The sequence below is a fragment of the Leptosomus discolor genome, chromosome 2 (assembly GCF_034619465.1).
Source record: "Leptosomus discolor isolate bLepDis1 chromosome 2, bLepDis1.hap2, whole genome shotgun sequence".
Lineage (NCBI taxonomy): Eukaryota > Metazoa > Chordata > Aves > Leptosomiformes > Leptosomidae > Leptosomus > Leptosomus discolor.
This window is the reverse complement of record NC_141392.1, coordinates 24,629,724-24,651,673: the sequence shown is the minus strand read 5'-3', so window position 1 is coordinate 24,651,673 and position 21,950 is coordinate 24,629,724. Positions and strand designations below refer to the sequence as shown.

The window sequence follows — 21,950 nt, the reverse complement described above, 5'->3', positions numbered from 1 at the left end:
ATCTCCCTGCCTCTTACTGCGTTTCAGGGGTCTTTTTTCCTCTGCTTAAACTGTTCAACTTGAAGAAGGGCCAGCAGTTGGGTGAGTGAAGCCCAGACTGGCCCGTACAGCCCTAGCTGCTGAGGAAGAGCAGGGATGCTGGGTGCCTTGGGTTGGTTTTTCACAGGGCTTGCTGGTCTGGACTGAGGGCCGCAGAGGGGAAGAACAAGGGCCCAATGCGAGACCCAGGAGGAGATGCTCCATGCTGCCAGCAGCAAACCTGCCCTGGCCCAATGCCTCTCTGGAGGATGTGGTGCTGCATCCCCAGGCTCCACAGCTGCCTGTCCACCTGCCTGCAGTTTCGGAACACCCAGCAGCACTGCTGCTTCCTTGCTTTGGGAAAACCTTTTTCCATGCCATGCAGCAAGGCGGGGTGTTTTTTCCAGCAGTAGGGAGCATCTCCCTGCACCTGGGGCTCCTCTGCCTGCCTTTATGGCAAATAACTCTTGGGTTAGCCTTTAATGCAGCCTGCTTTGTCTCTTGTTAGGCTTTCTGTGGCAAATGGAAAAGCCTTTGGGTTTGACACGAAGCAGCTGGTTAACCAGCCAGCTGTAAAGAGCTGCACCATGAGGCAGATCAGCTGGAGAAACCTCCTTCTAGCTGGTGGAAACATAAACATTCAATGCTGGCGTTGCTTTTTTTTTTCTCCTTCTTCCTTCGTTTAATTTTCTTATGAAGTAATCTGGAACCAGCTGTTCTCTGTCTGGGCAAAAACCTCTGCCAGGCTCAAGTTTTTATATATATAGTAAACATACATATATTTAGTTTCGGTGCTCATAACACAGTCATATGCTGCTCCAAAAAGTGCCTTTTCAGAGTGGCATATGACTCTGCATTATGAGCATGATGGAGTTGTTACCTGCATGCTTGCCCCCTAATTAATGCTGATTTCTGCCTGCTCCACCTTGGGGTAGTGGGGTTTTTTTTTTGGCTGCAGTTCACCTGTGTCCCCACCAGCTGTGCCACCAGCTGGGTGGGAGCCTCAACAGCTTAAATGTCAGCCCCTCCACTGCAAGTGGAGAGGGAGCTCGTGTGGGTGTAGGAGTTTCACATCGTTATACATGGTAGATAGGTGTTAGCTCTAACTCCCCGTGCATCCCTCCTCGCCCAGCAAGCATCCCGGCTGCCTGCAAACACTGCTTCTGCTTAATAGCTAAGAGCATCCCAGGGAAGGCAGGCATGGGTGTGAGCTCAGAAGATGCCTCCAGGGAGGCACCATGTGGGATTTTTGCTTCCAAATGCCTTGACTTTTACCATTCTGAGCTTTTACTTTTGCTATGAATTATTATAGCCAAGCCCCAGTGAGGAGCAGAGGTCGGAGATGGGGTGGCTGGTGGGGATGGCTAAAGGGATGCTGCCTGCCTGTGCCAGTGCAGAGTCAGGTTCAGGCTGCTCACGCCCTGTTATTTTCCAGCATCCTTAAAGAGAAGCCCCTGTGCTGGGCAGCTGCCTGTCATCCCCTTGCATGAGCATCCCATGGAGAAGCAGGAGGCATTTTAAGTGGTAAAACCATCCCAGGAAGGGCCAAGCAGTGTAACGGCCGTGGGAATGGGTCTATGGAGAGATGACCTGGGAGGGGTGGAGGCTCTTCTTTTCTAACCGATTTTAAAACGAGCTGCTAAAAAAGAGCTTTGAAAAAAACAACAACACAAAAACCCAAAGCCCCAGCTGTCGACGCGGATATTTCCTCCTCGGCGCAAGCTGAATCCACGCTGATGAAGATCTCTAGGTATCCCCAGAGTTGCCCTTTAGAGATAACTCATCTTGGGGCCTCCACCACCCACACGGAGAGAAGAGATTTCCTGGCGCGTGGGTGGCTTGCTTTTTCTTCTGCAGAAAACCCAAGTTTACTCACTTTTCACCCTTTGCCACCATGCCATGCCTCGGTGGCAAGCCAGGGCCCCCTGCCAGGATCTAGGGCTTGCTCTCTCCCAGATTCTCCATTGCTTACTGGTGACAATTCATCATCAAGTACTCCTGGCCGAGCCCTTGCTGTCAGCAACATCTCCCTACCATTACTCGGCAGAGACCAAATTTCTTAATCACAGTATTTAAAACATTAAAAAAAAGTTTGAGATTGTTAAAAGTTGCAGGTGCCTCGCTAATTCTAACGAAGCAGCGGTCCTGGTTCTAGTACAGGTGAGGCATTAATGTCACCCATGGCAATGTCACTTGGCCCCATTAGGAGCAACAAATAACTTCATCCAGCTTGAAGTACCCACTAACCAGGTCACAAATTACTTTGGGCCAGCAGTGAATCAAAGCGACACCTCCTGGGGGATGCCCCAGCCCAGGGACCACTGGGGTCATGACAGAACCGTTCTCAGCCACTGCTCCTTCCAGAAGAGGCTGCTGCTGCTAAGGGACCGTCCCTTGCTCCATCACCATGTCACCATCACCGCTGCAGATGGGTGAAGAATAATGACATCCCACACAGAGATAGTTTAGATGGTTCTTTAACAAACATATATACATATATGTTTTAAAACCCCCTGAGTTTAGATGTATAACATTTGCATGTTCGTAGCAGCCACTAGGAACACAGAGCAAGCTGATGAAGGAGTAATGGCTCTATTTTGTTTTGCCTTTTTTTTAAATTCAGTGGCTCAGTGCTCACCTGGGATGTGGAAGACCTGGTTTGGTCCCTGGCCAGCATGGGGGATGCAGACCCAAGGCTCAGGGCAGGATCACTCCAACAAAGTTACCCTTTGGGTGGGAGAGGGGTCAGGTTGGACAGGGTTTGAGGCACTTTGGTGCTGCTGATGTCACCCGCAGGTGCCTGAGCCCGGTGGCAGCTCAGTGCACGTCCCACGGCTGCTCTCACTGCATCTGTGCCCAGCTGCCTGCCCCAGCACAGGCTGCCGTAACCCACGTGTGCCACCTGCTCGTCCCACTCTGCCGGGCAGATCATCCATCCCCAAGCCCCTCCAGCCCTCCCTCTGCTCCCCGGCCAGGAAAACCGCCTCCTCTCCTTCCTCTTTCTTCTTCCCTGGTCCCCTCGGAGGCACCTCGGGTGCTGCATCTGCTCCCGCGCTCCCAGTGCTGAAAACCCACGGCGCTCGGCACCGCGCTGCGGTAAAGGTCAGGCTCCTAAACCCGGCTCTGACAAAGCCTCGTATTTAAGGCATGTGGCTTAAACTTGATTTTATCTGCCAGCGCTGAGTGAAATAACATTTATCACAATGAGTTGGAGAAGAAGAAGAAGAAGTCGTCATTTTTTTCCATTGGTGTGTCGTATAGTTAAAACCGGGTTTGATGAGCAGCTGCTTTGTCAGGAGGGTGTTTCAGGGGTTGTTTTTCTCTGCAATACTGGGTTTTTTCAGCTTGCTGGGACTGTGCTGGCAGCAGCAGGGGTCATTCTGCCCCAGCCGGGCACCATCTCCTTTCCTCCATCTCTCCTCTCTGCACACTTCCCGGCGGCAGTGACAGTCTGCTGGGATAGCGCAGGGGGAGGGCTGGGTGGGAGATGCAGCCAGCCAGTGCTGGCCATTGCTGGGGCACTGGGATGCCATGGCAGTATGGTATCCCTGCCATCCTTGTTATTCATCCCTCTCCACCTCCACTCTAATTCCTTCTAATTTCCATCCGGGAGACAAGAAAGCACCCTACATCTGGTGGCATCTCCGTGACACAGATGCCAGTGGGTCCGAGGGGAGCTTTGCTTCTTGGCTGTTAGCACATGCCGGTGCCACAGGATGAGGGTTGGGATGTGGCAACCCCAACCCAGTGTCCCCAAGGGGCTGGGGGATGGATGCTGCAGGGACCGAAGCAGCAACGAGAGGAGGGTTTGCAAACTCCATCTCCCTCCATCCATGTCCACCAGCGAGTGCTGCGCTGGACTGCCGAAAATCAGATGACCTTTGGGATGTGGCTTCAGTGCAAATACCTCTTAGATGGTTCACAACAATAGGAACGAGGACAAAGTCGAAACAGATTTGTTCCAGGAGGCTGGTGCCATGATTCACGGGGGAAAAATGCGCTTGGAGAAAGAGGGGGTAAAGCTGGTGGCTGTCACAGCTCTCCGAAAAATCACGGGCACGCATGAACCTTGCAAACACACGAAAATCACCAGCTTAAATTTAGGTGTTTGAAAGGACAGGCTGTTGTTGCACAACACTTTCCCCATCACCTTTTTGTTCACATGAGCCACCCACACAGAAACCAAAATGAATGAGGAAAAAATAGACGCAGCATCTGCCTGCCGGCCCCGTGCCCCCCGGCAGCCCTGCTGCCTCTGCCAGCGATCCCCCCACCTTGCTCTGCCACAGTACTGTGGGCCCCCCAGGATGCTCCGCAGTCCCAGAGGGACAAAGCCTTGGGTGGCTCCTGCATCCAAGGGGAATTGCTCGGTAAGTGGGTGGTTCCTCTGTGCTGTGGGTACCGCTGCTGGAGGGCCAGGAAAGGAGGCACAAGCCTAATTTTCAGCCCTGCTTCTGCCTTGCTGGAGGGAACCCGGTGTGGAAAGGTGATGGTGCTGCCAAGCTGGCAGGAGGGACCCTCAAGCCTTTCCCTTTTGCCACTGGTCCCTGCCTTCAAGTTTTTCCCTAATGAGTTTTCCTAATTAATTTCTCTAATTATTTTTTCCTGCACAAACGCCCGCAGGCCCTTTTTCTTCCCACCTCATTGGAGCAGCGTGAAGGGGATGGGAACAGAGCCATTGGAGCTGGGGTAGAGGTTGGGCAGACAGGGATGCTCCAGTAGTGGGTAAGACCGGTGTGTCGGACCATCCTGGGCCCTTGCACACCAGGCATATGTGGGGCTGCTTTTGGGGCTAAACATGGTGATTTCAGCCCTGGGACCTCCTGCGAGGGATGGTTTACAACCCCAGTGCAAGCTTTTGCGAACCTGGACCACCTTCCTGTCTCTCTCCCAACCAGTTTTGCGATGCATCTAGAGAAATGACAGTCCTTTACCCAGCTCTTGGCGGTTGCAGAGAGGTGTCGGTGCCAGAGCACAGAGGGCAGGGTCATCCCAAAAGCCAGGAGCACATTTATCATCCAGGTGCTTGGGTGGCACACAACCCCGTCAGCAGGGAGGAGGAGGCGTTTGGGATAACGAGCATCACGGAGGCCAGGGGGGACCAGAGCCAGTTCTCTAAAGGTTTGCAGTGGGGCACATCTCCTGCAGCCCATCTCAGCACCGGTGGCCTCAGTGACGGCAGCAGGGCAGGGGAGCCCCGGCTTCGGCTGATAAAGGCACACCCTCGCGGTGGCAGCTGGGGGACAAGATGTCCCCAGGTGCTGCAGGCTGCTCGCTGAGATCTTGGCTGGCACAGCTTGCCCGCTGCAAGCTGGGCTGCTTCTCTGCGCCTCCTCAGGAGTTTCACCAGGGCTTATTTTCTTTTCTCCGATAAAATTCCCTCCTTTGCAGCGGAGGAAGGCGAAGGGCACCAGCCAACCCCGGTGGCGGCAAAAGCATCAGACATCTGTGTTTTTATAAGGGTGTTTATTGACTCACGAGAGGGCTGGATGTCGAAGCGGACGTCAGCGCCATTCTTGGGCTTCATGCACGAGTCAAAGTTTGCACAGTAGCCGGGGGCGAGGTGTTGGAAGGTGAGGCGTTGGCAGGAGAGAAGAATGTCCCCTGCAGTTTTGGGCTGGTGAAGCGCTGGGCACCGCTGGCTGAGGCTGTAGCGTTACCTACATGCAGCTAATCAGTGACTTCAAAATCAACATCCTGTCGTCTAGTTGTGCTGTGGCAGCCCGCACCCTGTCCTGGGAGGATCTGTCAGCTCACGGTGACCCCGTCGTGTGGGGTCCAGACACAGCCCCCCCCATCAGCAAAGCTCAGCCCCCTGCGGCCAGGTCCTTCCTCTCTGCACCGTGGTGGCTGTTTGTCCACTGGCTGGTGGGGTTCTTGGGTTGGGGGGCAGGAGGCTTCAGCCCCCTGGGGCCAGCGCGGGGGGCGGCGGGGCTGTGGGTCTCCCCGGGACGCCCAGCCACGCTCCCCGGCACGGGCGATGGGGCCGGAGGAAGCTGTGGTCGGCAGCTCCCGGCTGCCAGGGTGCAGGTTTGAGTTAGTCACCGCAAAATAATATTGTGATTGTTCATGCAAAACATATCGTAAATGAGGCACGTTCGTTTTGGGGGTGGTTGGTTTTTTCTATAATTTTTTTCTGACACGGTAAAATTGGGCAACACTGATTGCTGGTGTTGCTGGCTCCCCCCTGCCCCGGGACACCGGCACCGCGCGGGAGTTGGGACGAACGCCGCGCACCCGCAGCCTGGCGCCGAGGTGGGGAGCAGGGCGTGGCGGGGGGTGGGGGTGAACGCGTGTGTGCAAGGTGCAAGGGGTGCAGCGGGAGGGGGATTGCGGTGCAGGGGTGTGCACCAGGCAGTGCAAGGAGTGGGGAGTTTGCAGCGTGCAAGGGGGGTGCTCTTTAAGGGGTACACGGCGGGATGCGCACGGCGCTGTGTGCGTGTTAACAGGGCTGTGTACAGGAGCGTGCGATGCGTGTGTGCGCGCAAGGGGCTGCGTACAGGAGCGTGTGGTATTTGCGTGTGCACGGGGCTGTGTGTGCGCAAGGGGCTGTGTACAGGGCTGCGTAATGCACGTTCGTCCGAGCGGCTCACGATGACCCCGTCGCGCGGGATTCAGGCGCAGCACAGTGCGTGCTGCCGGTAAGGTGGGCGTGTGTGCACGCGGCGGGTGTGCAACACGGTGGGCGTAGGGGGCGCGTAAGGTGTACAGAGCAGGCGTCTGTATGTAAGGGGTGTGCTTGCGGTGCGTGGGGTGTGCAAGGGTGCGAGCGCATGGCGCGAGGGGGGTGTGCAAGAGCGTCGGGGCACGAGGGGTGCGCAAGGCTGCGAGCGCGCAGCGCCAGGGGGTACGCGGAGGTACGTGCGCAAGGTGCCCGTGCCCGCGCCAGGCTGCCCGTGCCCGCTGCGCGGGGACCAGGGGCCGAGGGGCGCGGCGAGAGGGGGGGAGGGGGCCGCACCGTCCTGGGGCCCGTCCCGCCCCGCCCTGGGGGCGGGCAGCGGCGGCGCTGGGGGCGGCCGGCGGGCGGGGCGGGCGCGGCGCCGCTGTAAACACGGGGCGGGGCGGCGGCGGCGGGGGCGGTGCAGGGCCCGGGGCAGGCGCGGGGGCAGGGCCGCCGTCGCGCACGCACACACACACACACACAGACCGCCAGCCCCGCGGGCTCGGCCGCCCCGCTCCGCTCCGCCGCAGCCCGGCGGGGAGCAGTGTGAGCGGAGGCAGCGGGGGCAGAGAAGGAGGAGGAGGGTGGGGGGTGTCGGTGGGTGAGGCGAGGCGGCGGGGAGCGGGGGGCGGCGCGGAGCGGAGCTGCCGCCTCAGCACTTTCGGCAGAACAATGGGGCCGAGCGGGAGGGGCCGGGACGGGGCAGGCGGCGGCGGCTCCTCGGCTTCTTCTCCGTCGCCTCACTCCGCTCCTCGTCCCGCTCCTCCCGCAGGTCAGCCCCGATGGCCAAGCAACCCCCCGAGGTGAAGGCGCAACGCGACGGCGAGGGCGGGCGGTTACCGGCGGCGGCGGCGGGGGGGGTGGTGGTGGTGGAGGGACCGGGCCCGGCCGCGCAGCTGCGCCCCGGCGCTCCCGCCGCCCTCCCCGGCTCCGCTTCCACCGTCACGGCGGGGCCTCCGCCGCGGGGTCCCCCCGCCAGTCCCGGTCCTTTCGCCACCCGTTCGCCGCTCTTCATCTTCGTGCGGAGGTCGCCGCTGCTGTCGCGTTCTTCCAGCGGGTACTTCTCCTTCGACGCCGAGCGCAGCCCCGCGCCCCTCAGCTGCGACAAGGCCACGCAGACCCCCAGCCCGCCCTGCCAGGCCCTCAGCCACTGCCTCAGCGCCATGGGTAAGGTGTTGGGTTTGGGGGGGGATGGGGGGGGCTGTGCCGGAGCGCGTGAAACCAGCCTGCCGGGCTGCCGTCATCATCCCCTTCACCCCTCACCTGGCAGCAGCACCTTCCATTCCTCGCCGTGTTTGTGTTTTGGTAAGCTGCAAGCGCAGCTTTTTTTGTAGCTGCCACACACCTGCGGCGACACCTCCTGCATCACCTCCCGTGTCCCACTCTCTCGATTTTCGGGATGCTGGGCTGCGGTCGAGCGGCACCCTGTTACGCCCTCCCCTTGGCGCAACCGTGCCCGAGCCCCCGCGCCGTACCTGCGGGGCGGTTGCGAAAGGCCCCGCCGAGGCCTTGAGCCCATGCTAGGGCAAGCCATGGGGCTGGCGGCGGGCTGGATGCTCGCCCGGGCAGCCGGGGGTGTGGGATTTTTGCAAGCTGGCCGGCCCCGCCGAGCAAATGTGCTGCTGGGGAACACCCGCTCGTCCAGTGCTTTTTATTATTATTGTTATTACTTTTTTTATTCTTTTCTGGGATGGGTCAGTCCCTGCCTGGGGAGGAGGGGACAAAGCTGTTTAATCCAGCTTCCTAGTCAGGGCTTGCTTCTCGCAAGGCTTTACGTGCTGCTTTTCACCAGTGTTTGTGTGCTGCTGCGAGGTAAGTGACTTCTTGCTTGTTTTTTTTCTTTTCCTTTGCTTCTGTTTCTCTCTCAACGAGCCACATGGTGTCATAGATGTTCGGGTCACAAAACTCCTGCTTGTTTTGGCGAAACCCAGAATTGGCGCTTGAAAGCGGCGTGTTGGCGGGCGGGCGGGTGTTTACGTGTGGCTTACCAGGTAAGGCTGGGTTGAAGCCTCTAGCGGTGGGGAAAACATGCCTGCCGGAGCCATCCAGCGATGCCTTTCCTCTCTCATGATTAATTCCCCTTAATTGGAGGAAACCTTTTAACTTCTGCCGGGCAAAACCGGGGAGAAGTGGGAGCGAGGCAGGTACTGCATTGGTAGGGCTCCTCAGGGGATGACAAACACCAGCTCCAAGCTTTACATGATCAAAATATCTCTTTTTTGTTGTGTGTTTTGTTTTTTTTTTTTTCTCCCTGGTTGATGGCTGTGGTTACAGCTACAGAGGGCTTACTGTAATATGCCCTTAGGAAAGATTTTCTGACATTATTACAGTAATTACAGCTTAATGCAAGTTTCACAATGTTGCGTAGCGCAAACACACGTGGCACAGCTAGGCAAGGATGCTGGAGTTCCTCGGCAGGGAGAGCTGCAGCCAATGTTTTAGCAGCAAGTGAAGTTGTTTATGTTTGGGTTTGGTGGTCCAGGAAGAAATTGAAGTTTTCCCTGATTTTTCTGAGCTGCTGCTTTTTCATTGCCATAGGAAAGCTGTTGAAATGCTGGTTTTACTGGAGCATTTGTTCTGTTATTGTTGCTAGGGGCATCATCCTAAACAACTATAAGCAAATGGAAAATACTCGAGCTATTTAATGGGACCCTTGGCTACTCTCAAATGCGATTAAGCTGGGAGCATGGATGTGCGGAGCTGTTTTATCCCTGGCCAGGGACTGCAGCTCCCAGGCTGTGGCTTGCTGTGCAGCTTGCCTTGAGAACGGGCTGTGGGTTTGCCCTGTGTACCTCTTCCTCAGTCCCCTTGCCTTGGCGGTGTCCCGCCGGATGTGTGCTGTTGACTTTTCCGTGCGGAAATGGATCAATCCCTCTGCAAGGAAGCAAAGGGTATAATTCTTTGTTGTGTTTTTACGCACTGATTTTTATCTGTTGTAAGGCACTGATGGCAGGCTGAGAGGTGGAGAGCTTCTCTAGGAAGCATAAGCAAGTGACCTTTAATAATAATAATAATAATAAACAACAGGCGTTTCCTGTAAGCAAGAGCAGTTTGTGTGCGATAGGTGCTCTCAGCCTCTCCCAGGGGCAGCAGTGAACTGTTTCCAAGGCTGGTGGAGCAAAGCAAGCACATGCTCTGCCTTGAAGCTGCCTCTTCTAAACCTCGTAAAACCTTCCCCAAAGCTTTAAGTGGTGACAGCCCAAATAATAATTCAGCATTGAAAGTGCCTCTGCCAGAGAATAGAAGGTGGAGACAGACCTGGGATGCCTTGCGTGGTGTGAGTGCTAATGGTTGGAGGAAGAATTGTTCCTGGCATGAGAGGTGGCGGGCAGCGATGCTTTGGGCTGTCTCACTTCTCTTGACAGCATGAGGGAGTACAGCCGGCCGCCTCCAAAGCCATTTTTTGGGGGGAAATGAGATGAAAGCAGTGGGGAGCGTGTTCTTTGATGGGAGGCGGGAAGGACTGTGGTGCTGGCTCAGTGTATCTGGGAAGATGCTTTTGGGGATGAGCAGGAGAGGAGCAGGGATGAGTTTATTCGGCTGTGCCAGGGAAGGTATGGAGGAAAAGGATGAGCCTGCTTTTTTGCAGAAGAGTAAGGCAGGGGTGGTGGTTGCCTGTGGGGAGCATTCACTACAAAGTCACCCAAGACAGGAAACCCACCTTTTGGTGGGGTTGTGTGAATCTTGGGCTGATATTTCAAGTCCTTGGCTCTAGCAGGAGCTGATAAATTTTCTTTCATTGGGTTTTTTGTTCAAAGGGCAGCTCTGTCTAAAGGCGACGGAGTACAGGGTTTGTATGTGGGTTTTTAGGATGCATTTGGAGCAGGTGCATGCAAGTGCTCTGTAAATGGGTTTTCCTGGTGCTCTTTTGATCCTGGTGTGTTTTCCTGCATTGTGGAAGAGCAGAGAGAAGCAGCATGATCTTGTTGCCTGCGAAGGAGATACTCTGGGGGCAGTAGGTGAATTTAAGGGGGAAACCTGGAGCTGAGAAGCTGGTGGTCGTGTTCCTGTTGCTCTTGTTTTGGAGCCAGTGCCTTTTTCTCCCGGAGCTTCACACATGGTTCATCTGAAGTTGTTTTCCAAGGAGGTTTTCTCTAGGGGGCTTGGATGGCCAAGCTTGTGAGGTGGAGGTGCAATTTGGGGTTGTGGGTTTTTTTGCCTTCTAAGTAGGGACCGCAGCATCGCTGTGCCAGTCCCCAGCTGGAGCATCCCATGGGCTAGGGTGAGATGCAGGCATCCTGGGGGTGCTGGTGGCCTCTCTGTTTGCCCCCATCCCCGTGGCAGCCGTCTTGCCAGTGGCAGCGGGCACTGCCTCGCAGTATGACTGGTGGCCCCCCGAAAGCACCTCTGACTGGTTTTGGGACCGGTTATGACTGGACCCTTTTGACGATGCCGTTCAGTAGCGCCACAGAAAGTCCTTTCTGAAAACCTCAGCCCAATTTCGCTCTCAGCCACCAACCCCAGTCTTCATCTCTCGAGCGGATGAGCTCTTGGGTGCGATGCTGGGGCAGGGGGAAAGAATGGAGCGGGAGCAGTACCTCTCCCCCACAGTTTTCTCTGCGGTCTCCTCACATCTTTTTGTCCCATCTCCCTTTTATTTATTTTTTTTTTCCGTAGCTTAGCTCTTGCTGGGAAAGGCAGCCCCAGGCCAGCTCTGTTGACGGTGGTGGGATTTTGGATGGTCGCCCCGCCCCGGCTGAAATCCTGTTTGCGTTCCCGGAGCGCTGGGGTGGAGTATCGCGAGGGCTGTGCCGTGTTTCATTCACCAGCGAGGAAAATAAATACGCTGGGGCCGTCCCTGGGCAGACAGCGGGTACTACTGCGCTACTACAGTGTGAAAACAAAACAGATCCCTGAGCCAAGCAATGCTAGTTTGGCTCGGAAACACATTTTCCAGTCAGGTTGGAGCCAGGCTTTTATTTAATTTTTTTTTTTACTGCCCTACTAATCCTTTGAATATTTTGAGTTTGGAAGCTATTTCTATTCCCCTGTGATTCCTTCTAAGCTGTTGTGCCAAAATGCTCTGTTTTGTTTTGCACAGTGGTTTTTTTTGGGTTGTGTGGAGCTGGGTTTTTTTGTTTGTTGTGTTTTTGGTTTTGTTTGTTTGTGGTTTGTTTTTTCCATAAGGCTGTGATTCTTGCTCGGATCCTGCAGTTGGGTTTGTTGGGGGGAAGAGGTGGTGCAGGTACCGTACTGGGTCCTGTGTGGGTCACAGGATGCTCCTTTCTCCCCTGGCTATTTGGGGGATTGCACAGTGGCTTTATCACGTGTCTAATAGCTTCTTAAAATGGAGACTGAAATAGTTAGGTGTAGTACAGTATAATTGGTACATTAGATCTTCTTTTCCTCTTCTAAGCTAGTGCTGTTTTCTTGCATTGGATTTTTGTGGTAAAGTGCAGGAAGATGCCGTTTGAGAGGCGAGTGTCCTGATTCCCTCCTGCAGATGGAAAGTCCTTCAGTTTGCTGGAAGTGTGGTTTCTTGGCGTACAAATCCAATTGTGGCTTTCTTCTCAGTACGACAAAACCAAGCGTTTTCCTTTTCTCATTGGGCACTTCAGAACTGTTTGGGGAAGAAATGTGAGAATTGGATTAAACTATCCAGACAGAGGTTTTTTAAGGTTAGAGAAGAGTTGCTGCTGTGCCTGCAAGAAAAGAAAATCATTTAGAAAGGGAGGGAAAAGAAGGTTTTGCTAGGGAAAGAAATTGGAGAGTGGCTTCTCGGCTTTCCTCCTTATTTAAGAGGGCGCCAAAGCTTGGGTACGCTAGGGAAGATGCTCCTGAGGGAAGCCTATAATTAAGAAATGAATTAATAAAGTTTAGTGGAGGTTTTTATTCTTTTGTTGTTCACCTGTTCCAAATGCTCTGGTTTGGTTCCGTGCAGCTTCCCGGTGGCAGTCTCACTCGCTAGCAGAAGACATACAGCCTGAAATCTGGATTGCACAGGAGCTGCGGCGCATCGGAGACGAGTTCAATGCCTCCTATTGTCCAAGAAGGGTAACTTTCATCTTTTTTACTTTCCATTTCTTTACTCACGGTCTCTAAAAGGGAGAAGCTTAATCATCTCTGGAAACTAGTTCTGCGGTGAATGTTTCGTTCACTCAAATGTAGAAAAGGATGCGCGGGTGGTTGTGTTTGCCTGGACGCAGGGCTGTGCTGCCTGCGCCGGCGAGTCATCTGCTGCTGCAGTGTCATTAAATCAATTAAAAATAACCTTTAAACTGGGACTTGAGGCTTTCGGGTACAAAGCTCGCAGCATCTTTCATAGCACCCCAGGGCCAGTAAAGTGTCTCGCTGAGTTGGGACTGGACCTGACAATAATGAGGAAGAAACTTCTAAAAGTTAAAAGGCAGGGAAAGTTTGGGTGTCTTGGGGTATTTTTGGGGTGGCGTTGGGAAGAGCCTCTCTGGAAGTGGTACCTGGCAGTGGTTGGGTGCCGGCACTGGTGTTTTTAGGGAAATGTGCAAGGAGTGAGTGCAGGCGAGTTTCTGTGCCCAGCTCCCAGATCCCTGCTGCTGAGGATCACGTGCTTGGACTGTAGTTGCAAATAAGAAAGAGGGATGGACTTGATCTGATAACTTCTTTTTCTTATAAAGAATCTGCCAGAGCTGTTTTGAAATGCAGGTAATTATAAGACACTAAACTCTCTCACCTTTTAGTGTTGCAACAAAAATAGGTGTCACTAATGCAAAAAAAAAAAAAAGAAAAACCAAACCCCAACCAACCCCAAAACAAACCAGCCCAGAGAGAAGAAGTAACAGTAGTTTTCAGAAGAGCAACGTTAGCCAGTAACTTGCCTGCGAAACATTATTGATGGCGGCATGTTCGTGCATGTGGTTTCTGGTTCGTCAACTCGCCCCTGCGCTCATTTGTGGGAAGAGTCAGAAGCACGTTAGCTAGCAGCGTTGGTGATGAAATGCTGGCTGCCCGGATCTTTATCCATCCTCCCTGGCTCGTGAGTCACTCCTGCCACTCCCAGGGTCTGTATGGTGGATTGCCTGTAGGCACTGGCTCTCCCCCAAAAGGGGTTCTAGGCTGCCATGGTCCAGCTCCTTCTGCATGGCCTCTCTGCATCGCCTCACTGGAGACTTCTCCGTTGGCTCTGTTTTCTTCCCAAATGCTCTGGTTTTCCTGACCTGCAACGAACTGGAGATAAGCTGCGTTTTATCCCAAATCCAGAACACTTCTTCTGACCTCCCCCATCCAGGCCAATTCCTCATGATGCAAAATCCCTGCTTTTTCTGTTTAAAGGGCACCCCTTCAATGAAAGGTAGGGACTAAGCCAATCCTGCTGGCATTCGGGAAGCTGAAGGTGCCCAATAGTGGTGAGCTGATCCAGAAGGACTGGCAGAACTGTAGAGTGCCATGCCATCCTTTCTTGCTGGCTTCTGGAGCGGTGCCTTAAATTTGGAGTGCACGCCCAAGCCCTTTGAGTGTCTTCTGTGAACAGGTTTGTGGTGAGCAGGAATGTCCTCCCTGCATTATCTTGCAGGGACTGGCTCTCTTGATGCTGCACTGCGTGGGACCTTCCATGCTGGCAATCTGCACCAGGCACATTGTGCCGCCCCATACAAAACCGTGGTCTGTGCTGCCTGGTGTATAAGAGGGTGTGAATTTAACAGGGTGGCTGAGGAAGGGTGAGAAGAGGTTTTCCCCACAGATCCGAGAGGGTGGGTGTGAAGCCAACAGCAGGATCGGGTGCAGGTGCCCGGTTGCAGAGCATCATGCAGGTTTGCATGAGGTGGTTCCCAGTGCCTTGGACAAGCTTCCAACCTGCTGCTCTGGGAAGAGAACTGAAATGCACAGGACCATGTCCTGCTTGCTAGATGACACAAGCAGAGGCTGTCATGCGTGACCCGAAAAACACTTTGTACCTGGCTTAATTAGCATCTGATGAATTCTTGCTCCTTGTGCCCAGAAACTAGGAGGTTTTAGAGAATTTAAGCAATTAGTGCAGAATCACTGGTTTTGTGGAAAGGTGTCTCTTCCTTCTGCAAGCAGTCTGACTGCTCTGGAGAAAGGGTGGTCTCTGCAGAGCTGGAGCCCTTCGGCAGGAGGGGTAGGTAGGACGCCTTACCGGCATGCTGGGCTCTGCTGCTCACTGGGGTTTGCCCTTTAAGCGTGAGGTTAGAAATGGGGAACTAAGAGCCCTGCCAAAACAGCACTTGCTGGGCAGGTCGGAGCTGTCGGACGGGTCGGGGCCACGCGTTCCCCATCACGTTCCCCATCGGTGCGCCCTGTGCGTCACACTGCCCGCCTGCCCCCCCCCCCCCCCCCCAGTAACTTTCTTTGTCAAGACAACAAGGAATGAGACAACTCGCCATCCAGCCCGTCTTTGCCCTGACAAAGCTCTGTCTGACCCTCTGGCCACAGAGACCAGCTCCATGCTGAGGCTTTTACTGGCAGAGGGTGCATCACTTGGCTGCTGTTACATGGCCCAGGCTTTGCTGCCTGCACCCAAGCTGCCTGCGGAGGTGGAAAACGTCTTGTTTCAACTCCTTAATTTTTTTTTTTTTTACACCTCTATGGTAAAGAAAACCTAATTTTGTCGTTTCTCTTGCATCCTTCTCTAAGCCAGTTGGGTTGGTTTTGTTTGGTTTTTTTCTTGCTCTCTGCTGTGCTGGCGGTCAGGCAGTGCGGTGGTCTTAGCGTTGTGCTGGTGGGGGGACAGCTCCCGGGTGGGTGAATCCCACTTGTGCCCTGGGACCCAATGCCCTGGGGTGCAGGGCTGCCCCAGGGTGGGAGGTGTGCTCAGCCTGGGTACCTGGCCAGAGGATGCTCGAGCATCGTCTCTCCATGGTGACGGCTCCCTGCTACAAAACTGCCTGCGTTACACCCCCATAGTGGGGATGGCAGTTTGCATATCGGTGTAAACAGCAAATTTTTCTCTCCAGGCATGCACAGGCATGATTTTACTGCACTAAATATAGCCCAAATTGGATTGCTTTTGGACGGTATAGAGAGGGGGACACCTCTGGGCTGCTCTTCCACTGTAGGAAAAAAAAAAAGTTTAAAAATAAATACTCCTTTGGTGATTGTTTCTTTTTTTGTTGTTGTTGTTGTATGCTCTTGTGATCCCTTGCTCCAGGGAGGAGTGTGCTTCTGCTGTGTCCGGCTCGCCGTGTTTTGTGAATGAGGTGGTGGTTATGCCTGGAGCAGTCTCAACTCAAATCCATGCATCATTGCCACAGGCGGGACCTGCCTGTGCAGAGTCTGATGCTGTGCTCCCCGCTGAGGGATTTTTTTAAATTTTTTTTATTATTTTTAATTTTTTCTGGTCAGCCTTCCCACACCGTGGTGTTTAAAACCCCCTGACTGTGCTAGCGGGGTTTACTGCTCCTCCGCCACGTTTCAACCCCCCCGGCAGCATCACACACCTCCTGTGCCCACGCACAGGGACTCGTGTGCGACATCCCCATTGAGCGGTGCCGTGGCAGCTGCCTTGAAGGCAAACGTGGCTGGGAGTGTGCAGCTTCAACTCTGAGTATTGTGAAGACTTTTGTTGAAGGAAAACAGGAAAGGTCCTGGGGTTTATTTTCATTCTTCTTAAAATGCTTGATTTCACACCTCTGAAATATCTGTGTGGCACTGCACAAGGTGTTTGTAGCGCAGGGGCTTTGTGCTGGAAACTAAAGTCAGTCTTGTTTGTTTTTTTTCTTTCTTCTTTATTTCCTTCTTTCATTTTAGGGTTTCTTGGATAACCAGGCGGGAAACCCCCAGATCATCATTTTGCGCCTCCTGCGTTACATCATCCGCCTCATCTGGAGGATGCAGTGAGCACTGGGCGAGTCCCAAGGCACCAGGACTTGTTACTCATTGGGAAAGCCCGGGAAGGACGGAACAGTCGGATGGATGTGGGGCTCCCTGTGCCACCTGGCCCCCATCGTTGCCCCTCCCCCAGGACGTGCAGCAGGGGCCATCACATTTGGGTGGACATCCCACACCGACCTGCTGGGACTCTCCGATGCAGGATTTTGTCCAAGAGTGGTGTTTACTGCGTTTCTCCCAATTCTTGTTTTTATTATTTTTTATTTTTCCAAAAGTATCAGAAAATATTCAACAGCGATGGAATAATCCTTTTTTATGTCACCGTTTCTGGAAACCTGTCGGGTCGTCTGGGATAAACCCTGCAGCGGGGAAGAGGAAAGCTTGAGCCAGCGGATGGGCAGAGCCGCCTTAGTTTGCCTCGCAGACCTTATTGCAGACTTGCAGAGCCCTCTCTTCTCCCTTTGCCTCCTTGGCATTTGCCCATAAAAAAGGATGGTGATGATGGAAGAAGCGCAGAGGGATTTAAATCAGCACTTCTTTTACCTGTAAATACCTAATGCTACCCCAATCCACATTAATTTGCATCATGCAAGTAGCCTATTTCCTGCTGACTGATTTTATTTGTATCTTTTTTTTTAACACTCTGAATTTCAACACTCAGCTGTCAGACTCCCAAGGTCAAAAATACCATAACCAACTAACCAAAAAAAAAACCAAACAAACAATCCACCAGGTTGCCTTTTTTTAGAAATTCTTTCTAGAAAACGTGTGAAATCGCTTATGTATTGTATAATATAATATATAATGTTGGTGACTGAGTAATTCAGCAATAAAACGTTCTCGGAGGCAGGTAGAAACAGTTCCCAGCACACTGCAGCTTTGCACCTGGAGATGACAGCTCCTTCTGCGAAACTTCAGGAACTTGAGTTGTGGCTTGTACCTTGCTGTTGAACCTGGGAGAGTTTTTAAGACGCTGGATTTTTTTTTTTTCCTGGGATCCTCTGTCTGTTTGGACAGAACAGCCTGGAGCAGGGTGATGAGCAGGACAGGACCGGCAGCGTGAAGACCCCGGATGCTGGTGTGCTGGGGATGCAGCTGGAAGAAGTGCCAAAGGATGCCAGCCTGGTACGGATTCACCCAGGGCCTTGCCACGTGCGATCTGCTCCCCACCGACTGCTACATCTCCTCCCAAACTGCCCTCCTTTTCCTGGGAAGACCAGACTGGGTGCTTGATGCCATTCCAGGGCATCTCTCCTTCCACCTGGAGACCCCGCAGCCTTGCTGGAGGAGCCCCAAGGGCTTGTTGGAAGAAGCAAGTCTGTTGCCTTGTGCCCCCCGTTGCCTCCGGTTCATCTCACGGGTGGGCAGCTGCTGCACAGCGGGTGCTTTTGGAGGGGGGTTGCTGCTCCAGCCACCCCTGTATCTATGCACAAACGTACTCGTCTCTGCCTCCAGAGCTGTCCCTTCTGCCTGGTGCAGGTGGTCCTCAAACCCACTTTCAAACGCCATGGCTTTATTTCTGGTTTCACCAGCACCATAGGAAAAAACAAAAAGGGAAAAACCAAACCCAAGCCCACCATAGCAGTTTTTCTTGCAATACACATGCAAGGAGAAGCTGTTGAGTGCCATGTGTTGTTGTTATTAGTGTTTTTAATGATGGACAAACTGTACAATCTGACCTCTATGCAGTGGCTGCCTGTGCCTGTTGGGTAGGTGAAAAGCCGTGGTGTCAGTGCAGGGCTGCGTGCCCCTGATTGCACTCCTCTGGAGCAATTTTTAATTGTTATTTAAATTTTTTTTTTTTGGACCTGCAAGGTGAACATGGGTTGCAGGAGTTGGCCTCACCTGCGGGAGCAGGTGATGTTTTGGAGAGGGTGTGGGCAGAACCTTTGCACTGGTGCAGAGTGAGCGGTTAAAGTATGTGGTGAGCTTGGCCGGGGCAGGTTCTTGCTCCTTGTCCTCTTGGTTTTGGCTCCTTATCCTCTTGGTTTGGGCTCACCGTAGCTGTGCTGCCCCAGCCATGCCTGAGCCTTCATCTTTTTTTATATAGGGTTTATATAGAAAGCTGCAGCAGGGAGGTTGCTTTGGCAGGTTTCCCATGGGAACCTACGTGGACTTGCATGGCTGTTGATAAAAGGAAAAAAAAAAAAAATTTTACAGCAGAGGGGGAAACCAAATGAGCTTTTTTTTCCCCAGTTGTTTCATCTGTTGGTGGATGAAACGGTGCTTTCGGGTCTCGCAGCCTTACAGCATCCTGGCATCGCGCTTCCCAGAATGTGTCCCTTGGAGTACACCAAAGAAATGCCAAGCACTTTACCCCATCCTCCCCACCTGGCCACCCCAGCCAACGATGGAGCTAAAAATTACATTAATTTTAAGGGAGGGGGGGGAAAAAAAAGTCAAGGTATTGGCACCATCTGCCTGGGACTTCACCACAGGAGGTGTTCCCAGCCAAAGTGTAGGTGTCACAAAATTAGCCCCCAAAAAACCAGGTTTTATCCCCGTGGAGTTGTGGGGTTTAGGAAAGAAACCCCAAAAAGTCTCTGAACAGCAGAATGATGTGTTTAGTGAGTATGCTTGGTTTAGCTGCGTTGGCTGACTGCTCTGAGTCATTTTAAGCATAACCTGTGGTCTCTGTTCTGCTAAAAGGATGTGATGAAGAATTTTCCTTGGTTGCAGGGAAACCAGATTTATTCCCAGGTGATCTCACATGATGTGTTAACGCTTCTCCTCTTTCATACCTGTAAATACCTGACTATTTATTAGAGTAGGGCACCATATTATTTTCATCATCTGAGCCAAATATCTGTGTGCAATGTATTTCCTTTCCTTTCTCTCATGTAAGTTTTGTACAGCTTATGAAGTAAGTAAAAAAAAAAAAAAAAAAAAATTACTGTTTTTTTCTAAACTTTTTTAGAGTTGAACTTGGTAAATACTGTAGATTCCCCCCTGTGTAATTAATGCACTCTACTGTTCCATAATGCTGTAACTTGTAGAAATGTATATTTATTTTCTGCTTATTTAAGTTCCTATAAAGATTTTTGTTTCCCACCCCGTCTCCCATCCCTGCCCCTGCAATAAGTGATGGATCACCTTCCAAAGCACTGCCTTCTCCTGGCAGTGTGGCCAACATGGTTTGGATAATGAAATTTACTATTTTTTTTTTTTTCTCAAAGTGCCTAAGTCCCACTTGCCAGTAGCGATTTAGGCATGTCAAAGACTTCAGCATTAGTGAAATTTGGTGGGAATTTGGCTTCTACATCCCCGTGATTTTTGCCACCCCCCTTTTAAAGCCACATTTTCCTCCATCTCAGCCACTTTCCCTGGACCAGCTTTAACATCAGGTACTGCCCCAGCACACACGGATGTGCTGATGAATCACTAACTTGTTTCACAGGACCCAGCATATGTAGCATTTTTACTGCAATTTCCCTGGCTTACTTGTGTTTTGCACTGATGAATTTTGGACAGGGTAATTGCCACTTTACTTGTGCAATACTGCTGTAAATAATTGCAGATCTTTTTTTTTTTTTTAAGATGCAATCTTTTATGTTCTTAATATGAGTTTTATATGAATAAAAACTTTCAACTATTTGTCATGAGAGCTGTTTTCTTTAGGGGCTAGAGGATCACCTGCAGAAGGGCTGGGGAGGGGGTATTGGCTGCTTTATCACCAGTTCTCCCTGTTTATCACCTGTTCTCCCCCAGATCCAGGATGCGGGTGTGTACCTGGCATTTCCCTCCTCTCTGAGGTGCTCTGAGGTTCCTGGGGCACTAAAACATGTCTGTTAAATGAAGCTGTTTTGCAAGATGTTGCCTTGAGTGTTCCCAAACCCATTACCTCTGCTGCCCTAGCTGGGAGGGCTTTGGGTTTTGGTATGGTTTTTTTTCTTTTCCCCACCTTTCTGGGGATCTGCGGACATGAGCTGCATCAATGGGCTCAAAACCATGATGGGCACTTTCCTGCACCCTCAGGGCACTCCCTGTTCAGTTCTGCAGGTACTGAAGAAGATTGGGGGAAGCATAGGGGTTTATTTTACTTATTCCTCTTGCTTTTATTTTGCCACAGATAATAGATGGCAGATAACTGATAGCATCAGCTGCGGTTTGGAACAATACACTGGTGAGATCATGCCAATAAGCAGCAGATAAGAGGCATGGCAGAGGTCACTAAATTAAGTGGGGGGGGTGGAAAGAACGGGGCGGGGGGGCAGCCGAGTTGCAGGGGATGGCTTGAGTTGCTCCTCTTAGACCAGAGCACGTGTGCTTCTTTTGGAAGACCCCAATAAATTGTTTTAAAGGCTAATAAATAAAATAAGAGGATGGATGTGCTTGTCACAGAGGAAGGGAGAGCACTGCATGCCAAAAACGTGGCGGCACAGGAAAGGTGGGACCTGCAGAAACATCTAGTATTTTACGAGACAATCACACCTGAGCGCCCACATCCAGGGGCTGATGCTGCTCTTCCCCTTCCTTGCCTGGCATCCCCTTTAATTCCCATTTTGAAGGTCTGCAGTGATGCCACAGGCTCAAACTGAGCTGTTAAGCAGGGTTGTGGGCTCAGTGCTTGATTTTTTTTACTTTTGTTCAAAGGTGAGGAGCTGCTGGCCCATGCTGGGTGCATGGGGTGGATATTTTTAGCCACTTTCTTCTGAAATACCAGCTGGGCGGCCAGGGTTTGGGTTGCGTGACGCAACATGGTGGGACCATGCGTCAGCTGGAAAGGCTGAAAGGCAGGAAGAAACAGGGAAAAGCAGCTTAAGTCCCTGGGAAGCCAGAACTGACACCGGGTGCCGCTGTGCCGAGCATTCCTGCACCTTGGCACCCACCAGCTGAAATGTATTTGAAAACAAACCCAAGTGTCCTACTTGACAAAACAACTTAAAAAAAAAATTTCTGGATTTTTTTTCTTTGTTGTTGTTCTTGTGTGTGTTTCAAATTACAGAAGTTCCTGAAAGGGAAGTTTATTGGTTTCAGGTGCTATTTTGGGGGCTTCTGTAACTCAAAAAAAAAAGGCTTTATTGCCCAGCCGAGGCTCCGGCAGCTGCCAGCCCCATTCTGCCCATGGCTTTTTGGTCATATTGGCCTTTGGGAGCCCACTGGCATGTGCAGGCAAGTTGTCACACCTCATGCTCTCCATTTATCTTCGTCATGACTCATGGTGGAAGGAGCTCGTCGCCTGCCTGAACCCAGTGACCTTGGGAAACAACAAGGAAGAAAAATGCTGCCCCACTGGCAACATGCAGCGGTGCAAAGTGCCAGCGGAGTCTCACTTCTGGGCGCACGCTTGGCCATCACCAGGTCTAGGTTGGCCATGGCCAAGTCAAAGGTGGTCATGGCCCAGGTTGGCCATGGTGAGGATCGAAGGTGGTCACGGCCCAGGCTGGTCATGGCCAAGTGTGAAGTGGACATGGGCCAGGTCCAACAAAGACACATCAGCTGGGTCCTCCCCAAGAGACAGGCCCTTTCTTTCTGTGGTCTTAAATTTTTGCTTTAGTAACTGATT

The 21,950-nt window shown here is 52.5% G+C and overlaps 1 protein-coding gene across 2 annotated transcripts; it reads left to right on the top strand.

Annotated features, from left to right (window-relative positions):
• Positions 1 to 7,461: 7,461 nt before the first annotated feature.
• BCL2L11 (BCL2 like 11) lies at positions 7,462 to 20,038 on the top strand. Of its 2 annotated transcripts, XM_086460769.1 has the most exons (4): positions 7,462 to 7,846; positions 10,503 to 10,505; positions 12,561 to 12,673; positions 16,364 to 20,038. In XM_086460769.1, the coding sequence occupies exons 1-4, from the start codon at positions 7,462 to 7,464 to the stop codon at positions 16,451 to 16,453; spliced, it is 591 nt and encodes a 196-aa protein (XP_086316895.1). In that variant the 3' UTR covers positions 16,454 to 20,038. The 2 variants fall into 2 exon arrangements, with proteins under 2 accessions (XP_086316895.1, XP_086316894.1); XM_086460768.1 differs by lacking the exon at positions 10,503 to 10,505.
• The last annotated feature ends 1,912 nt before the right edge of the window (positions 20,039 to 21,950 follow it).

Bases quoted from the DNA above. Each gene is read 5' to 3' on its own strand.
- BCL2L11 (XM_086460769.1), top strand. From the start codon at position 7,462: ATGGCCAAGCAACCCCCCGAGGTGAAGGCGCAACGCGACGGCGAGGGC. The intron at 12,674-16,363 runs GTAACTTTCATC...CTTTCATTTTAG, and splicing joins CCTCCTATTGTCCAAGAAGG to GGTTTCTTGGATAACCAGGC.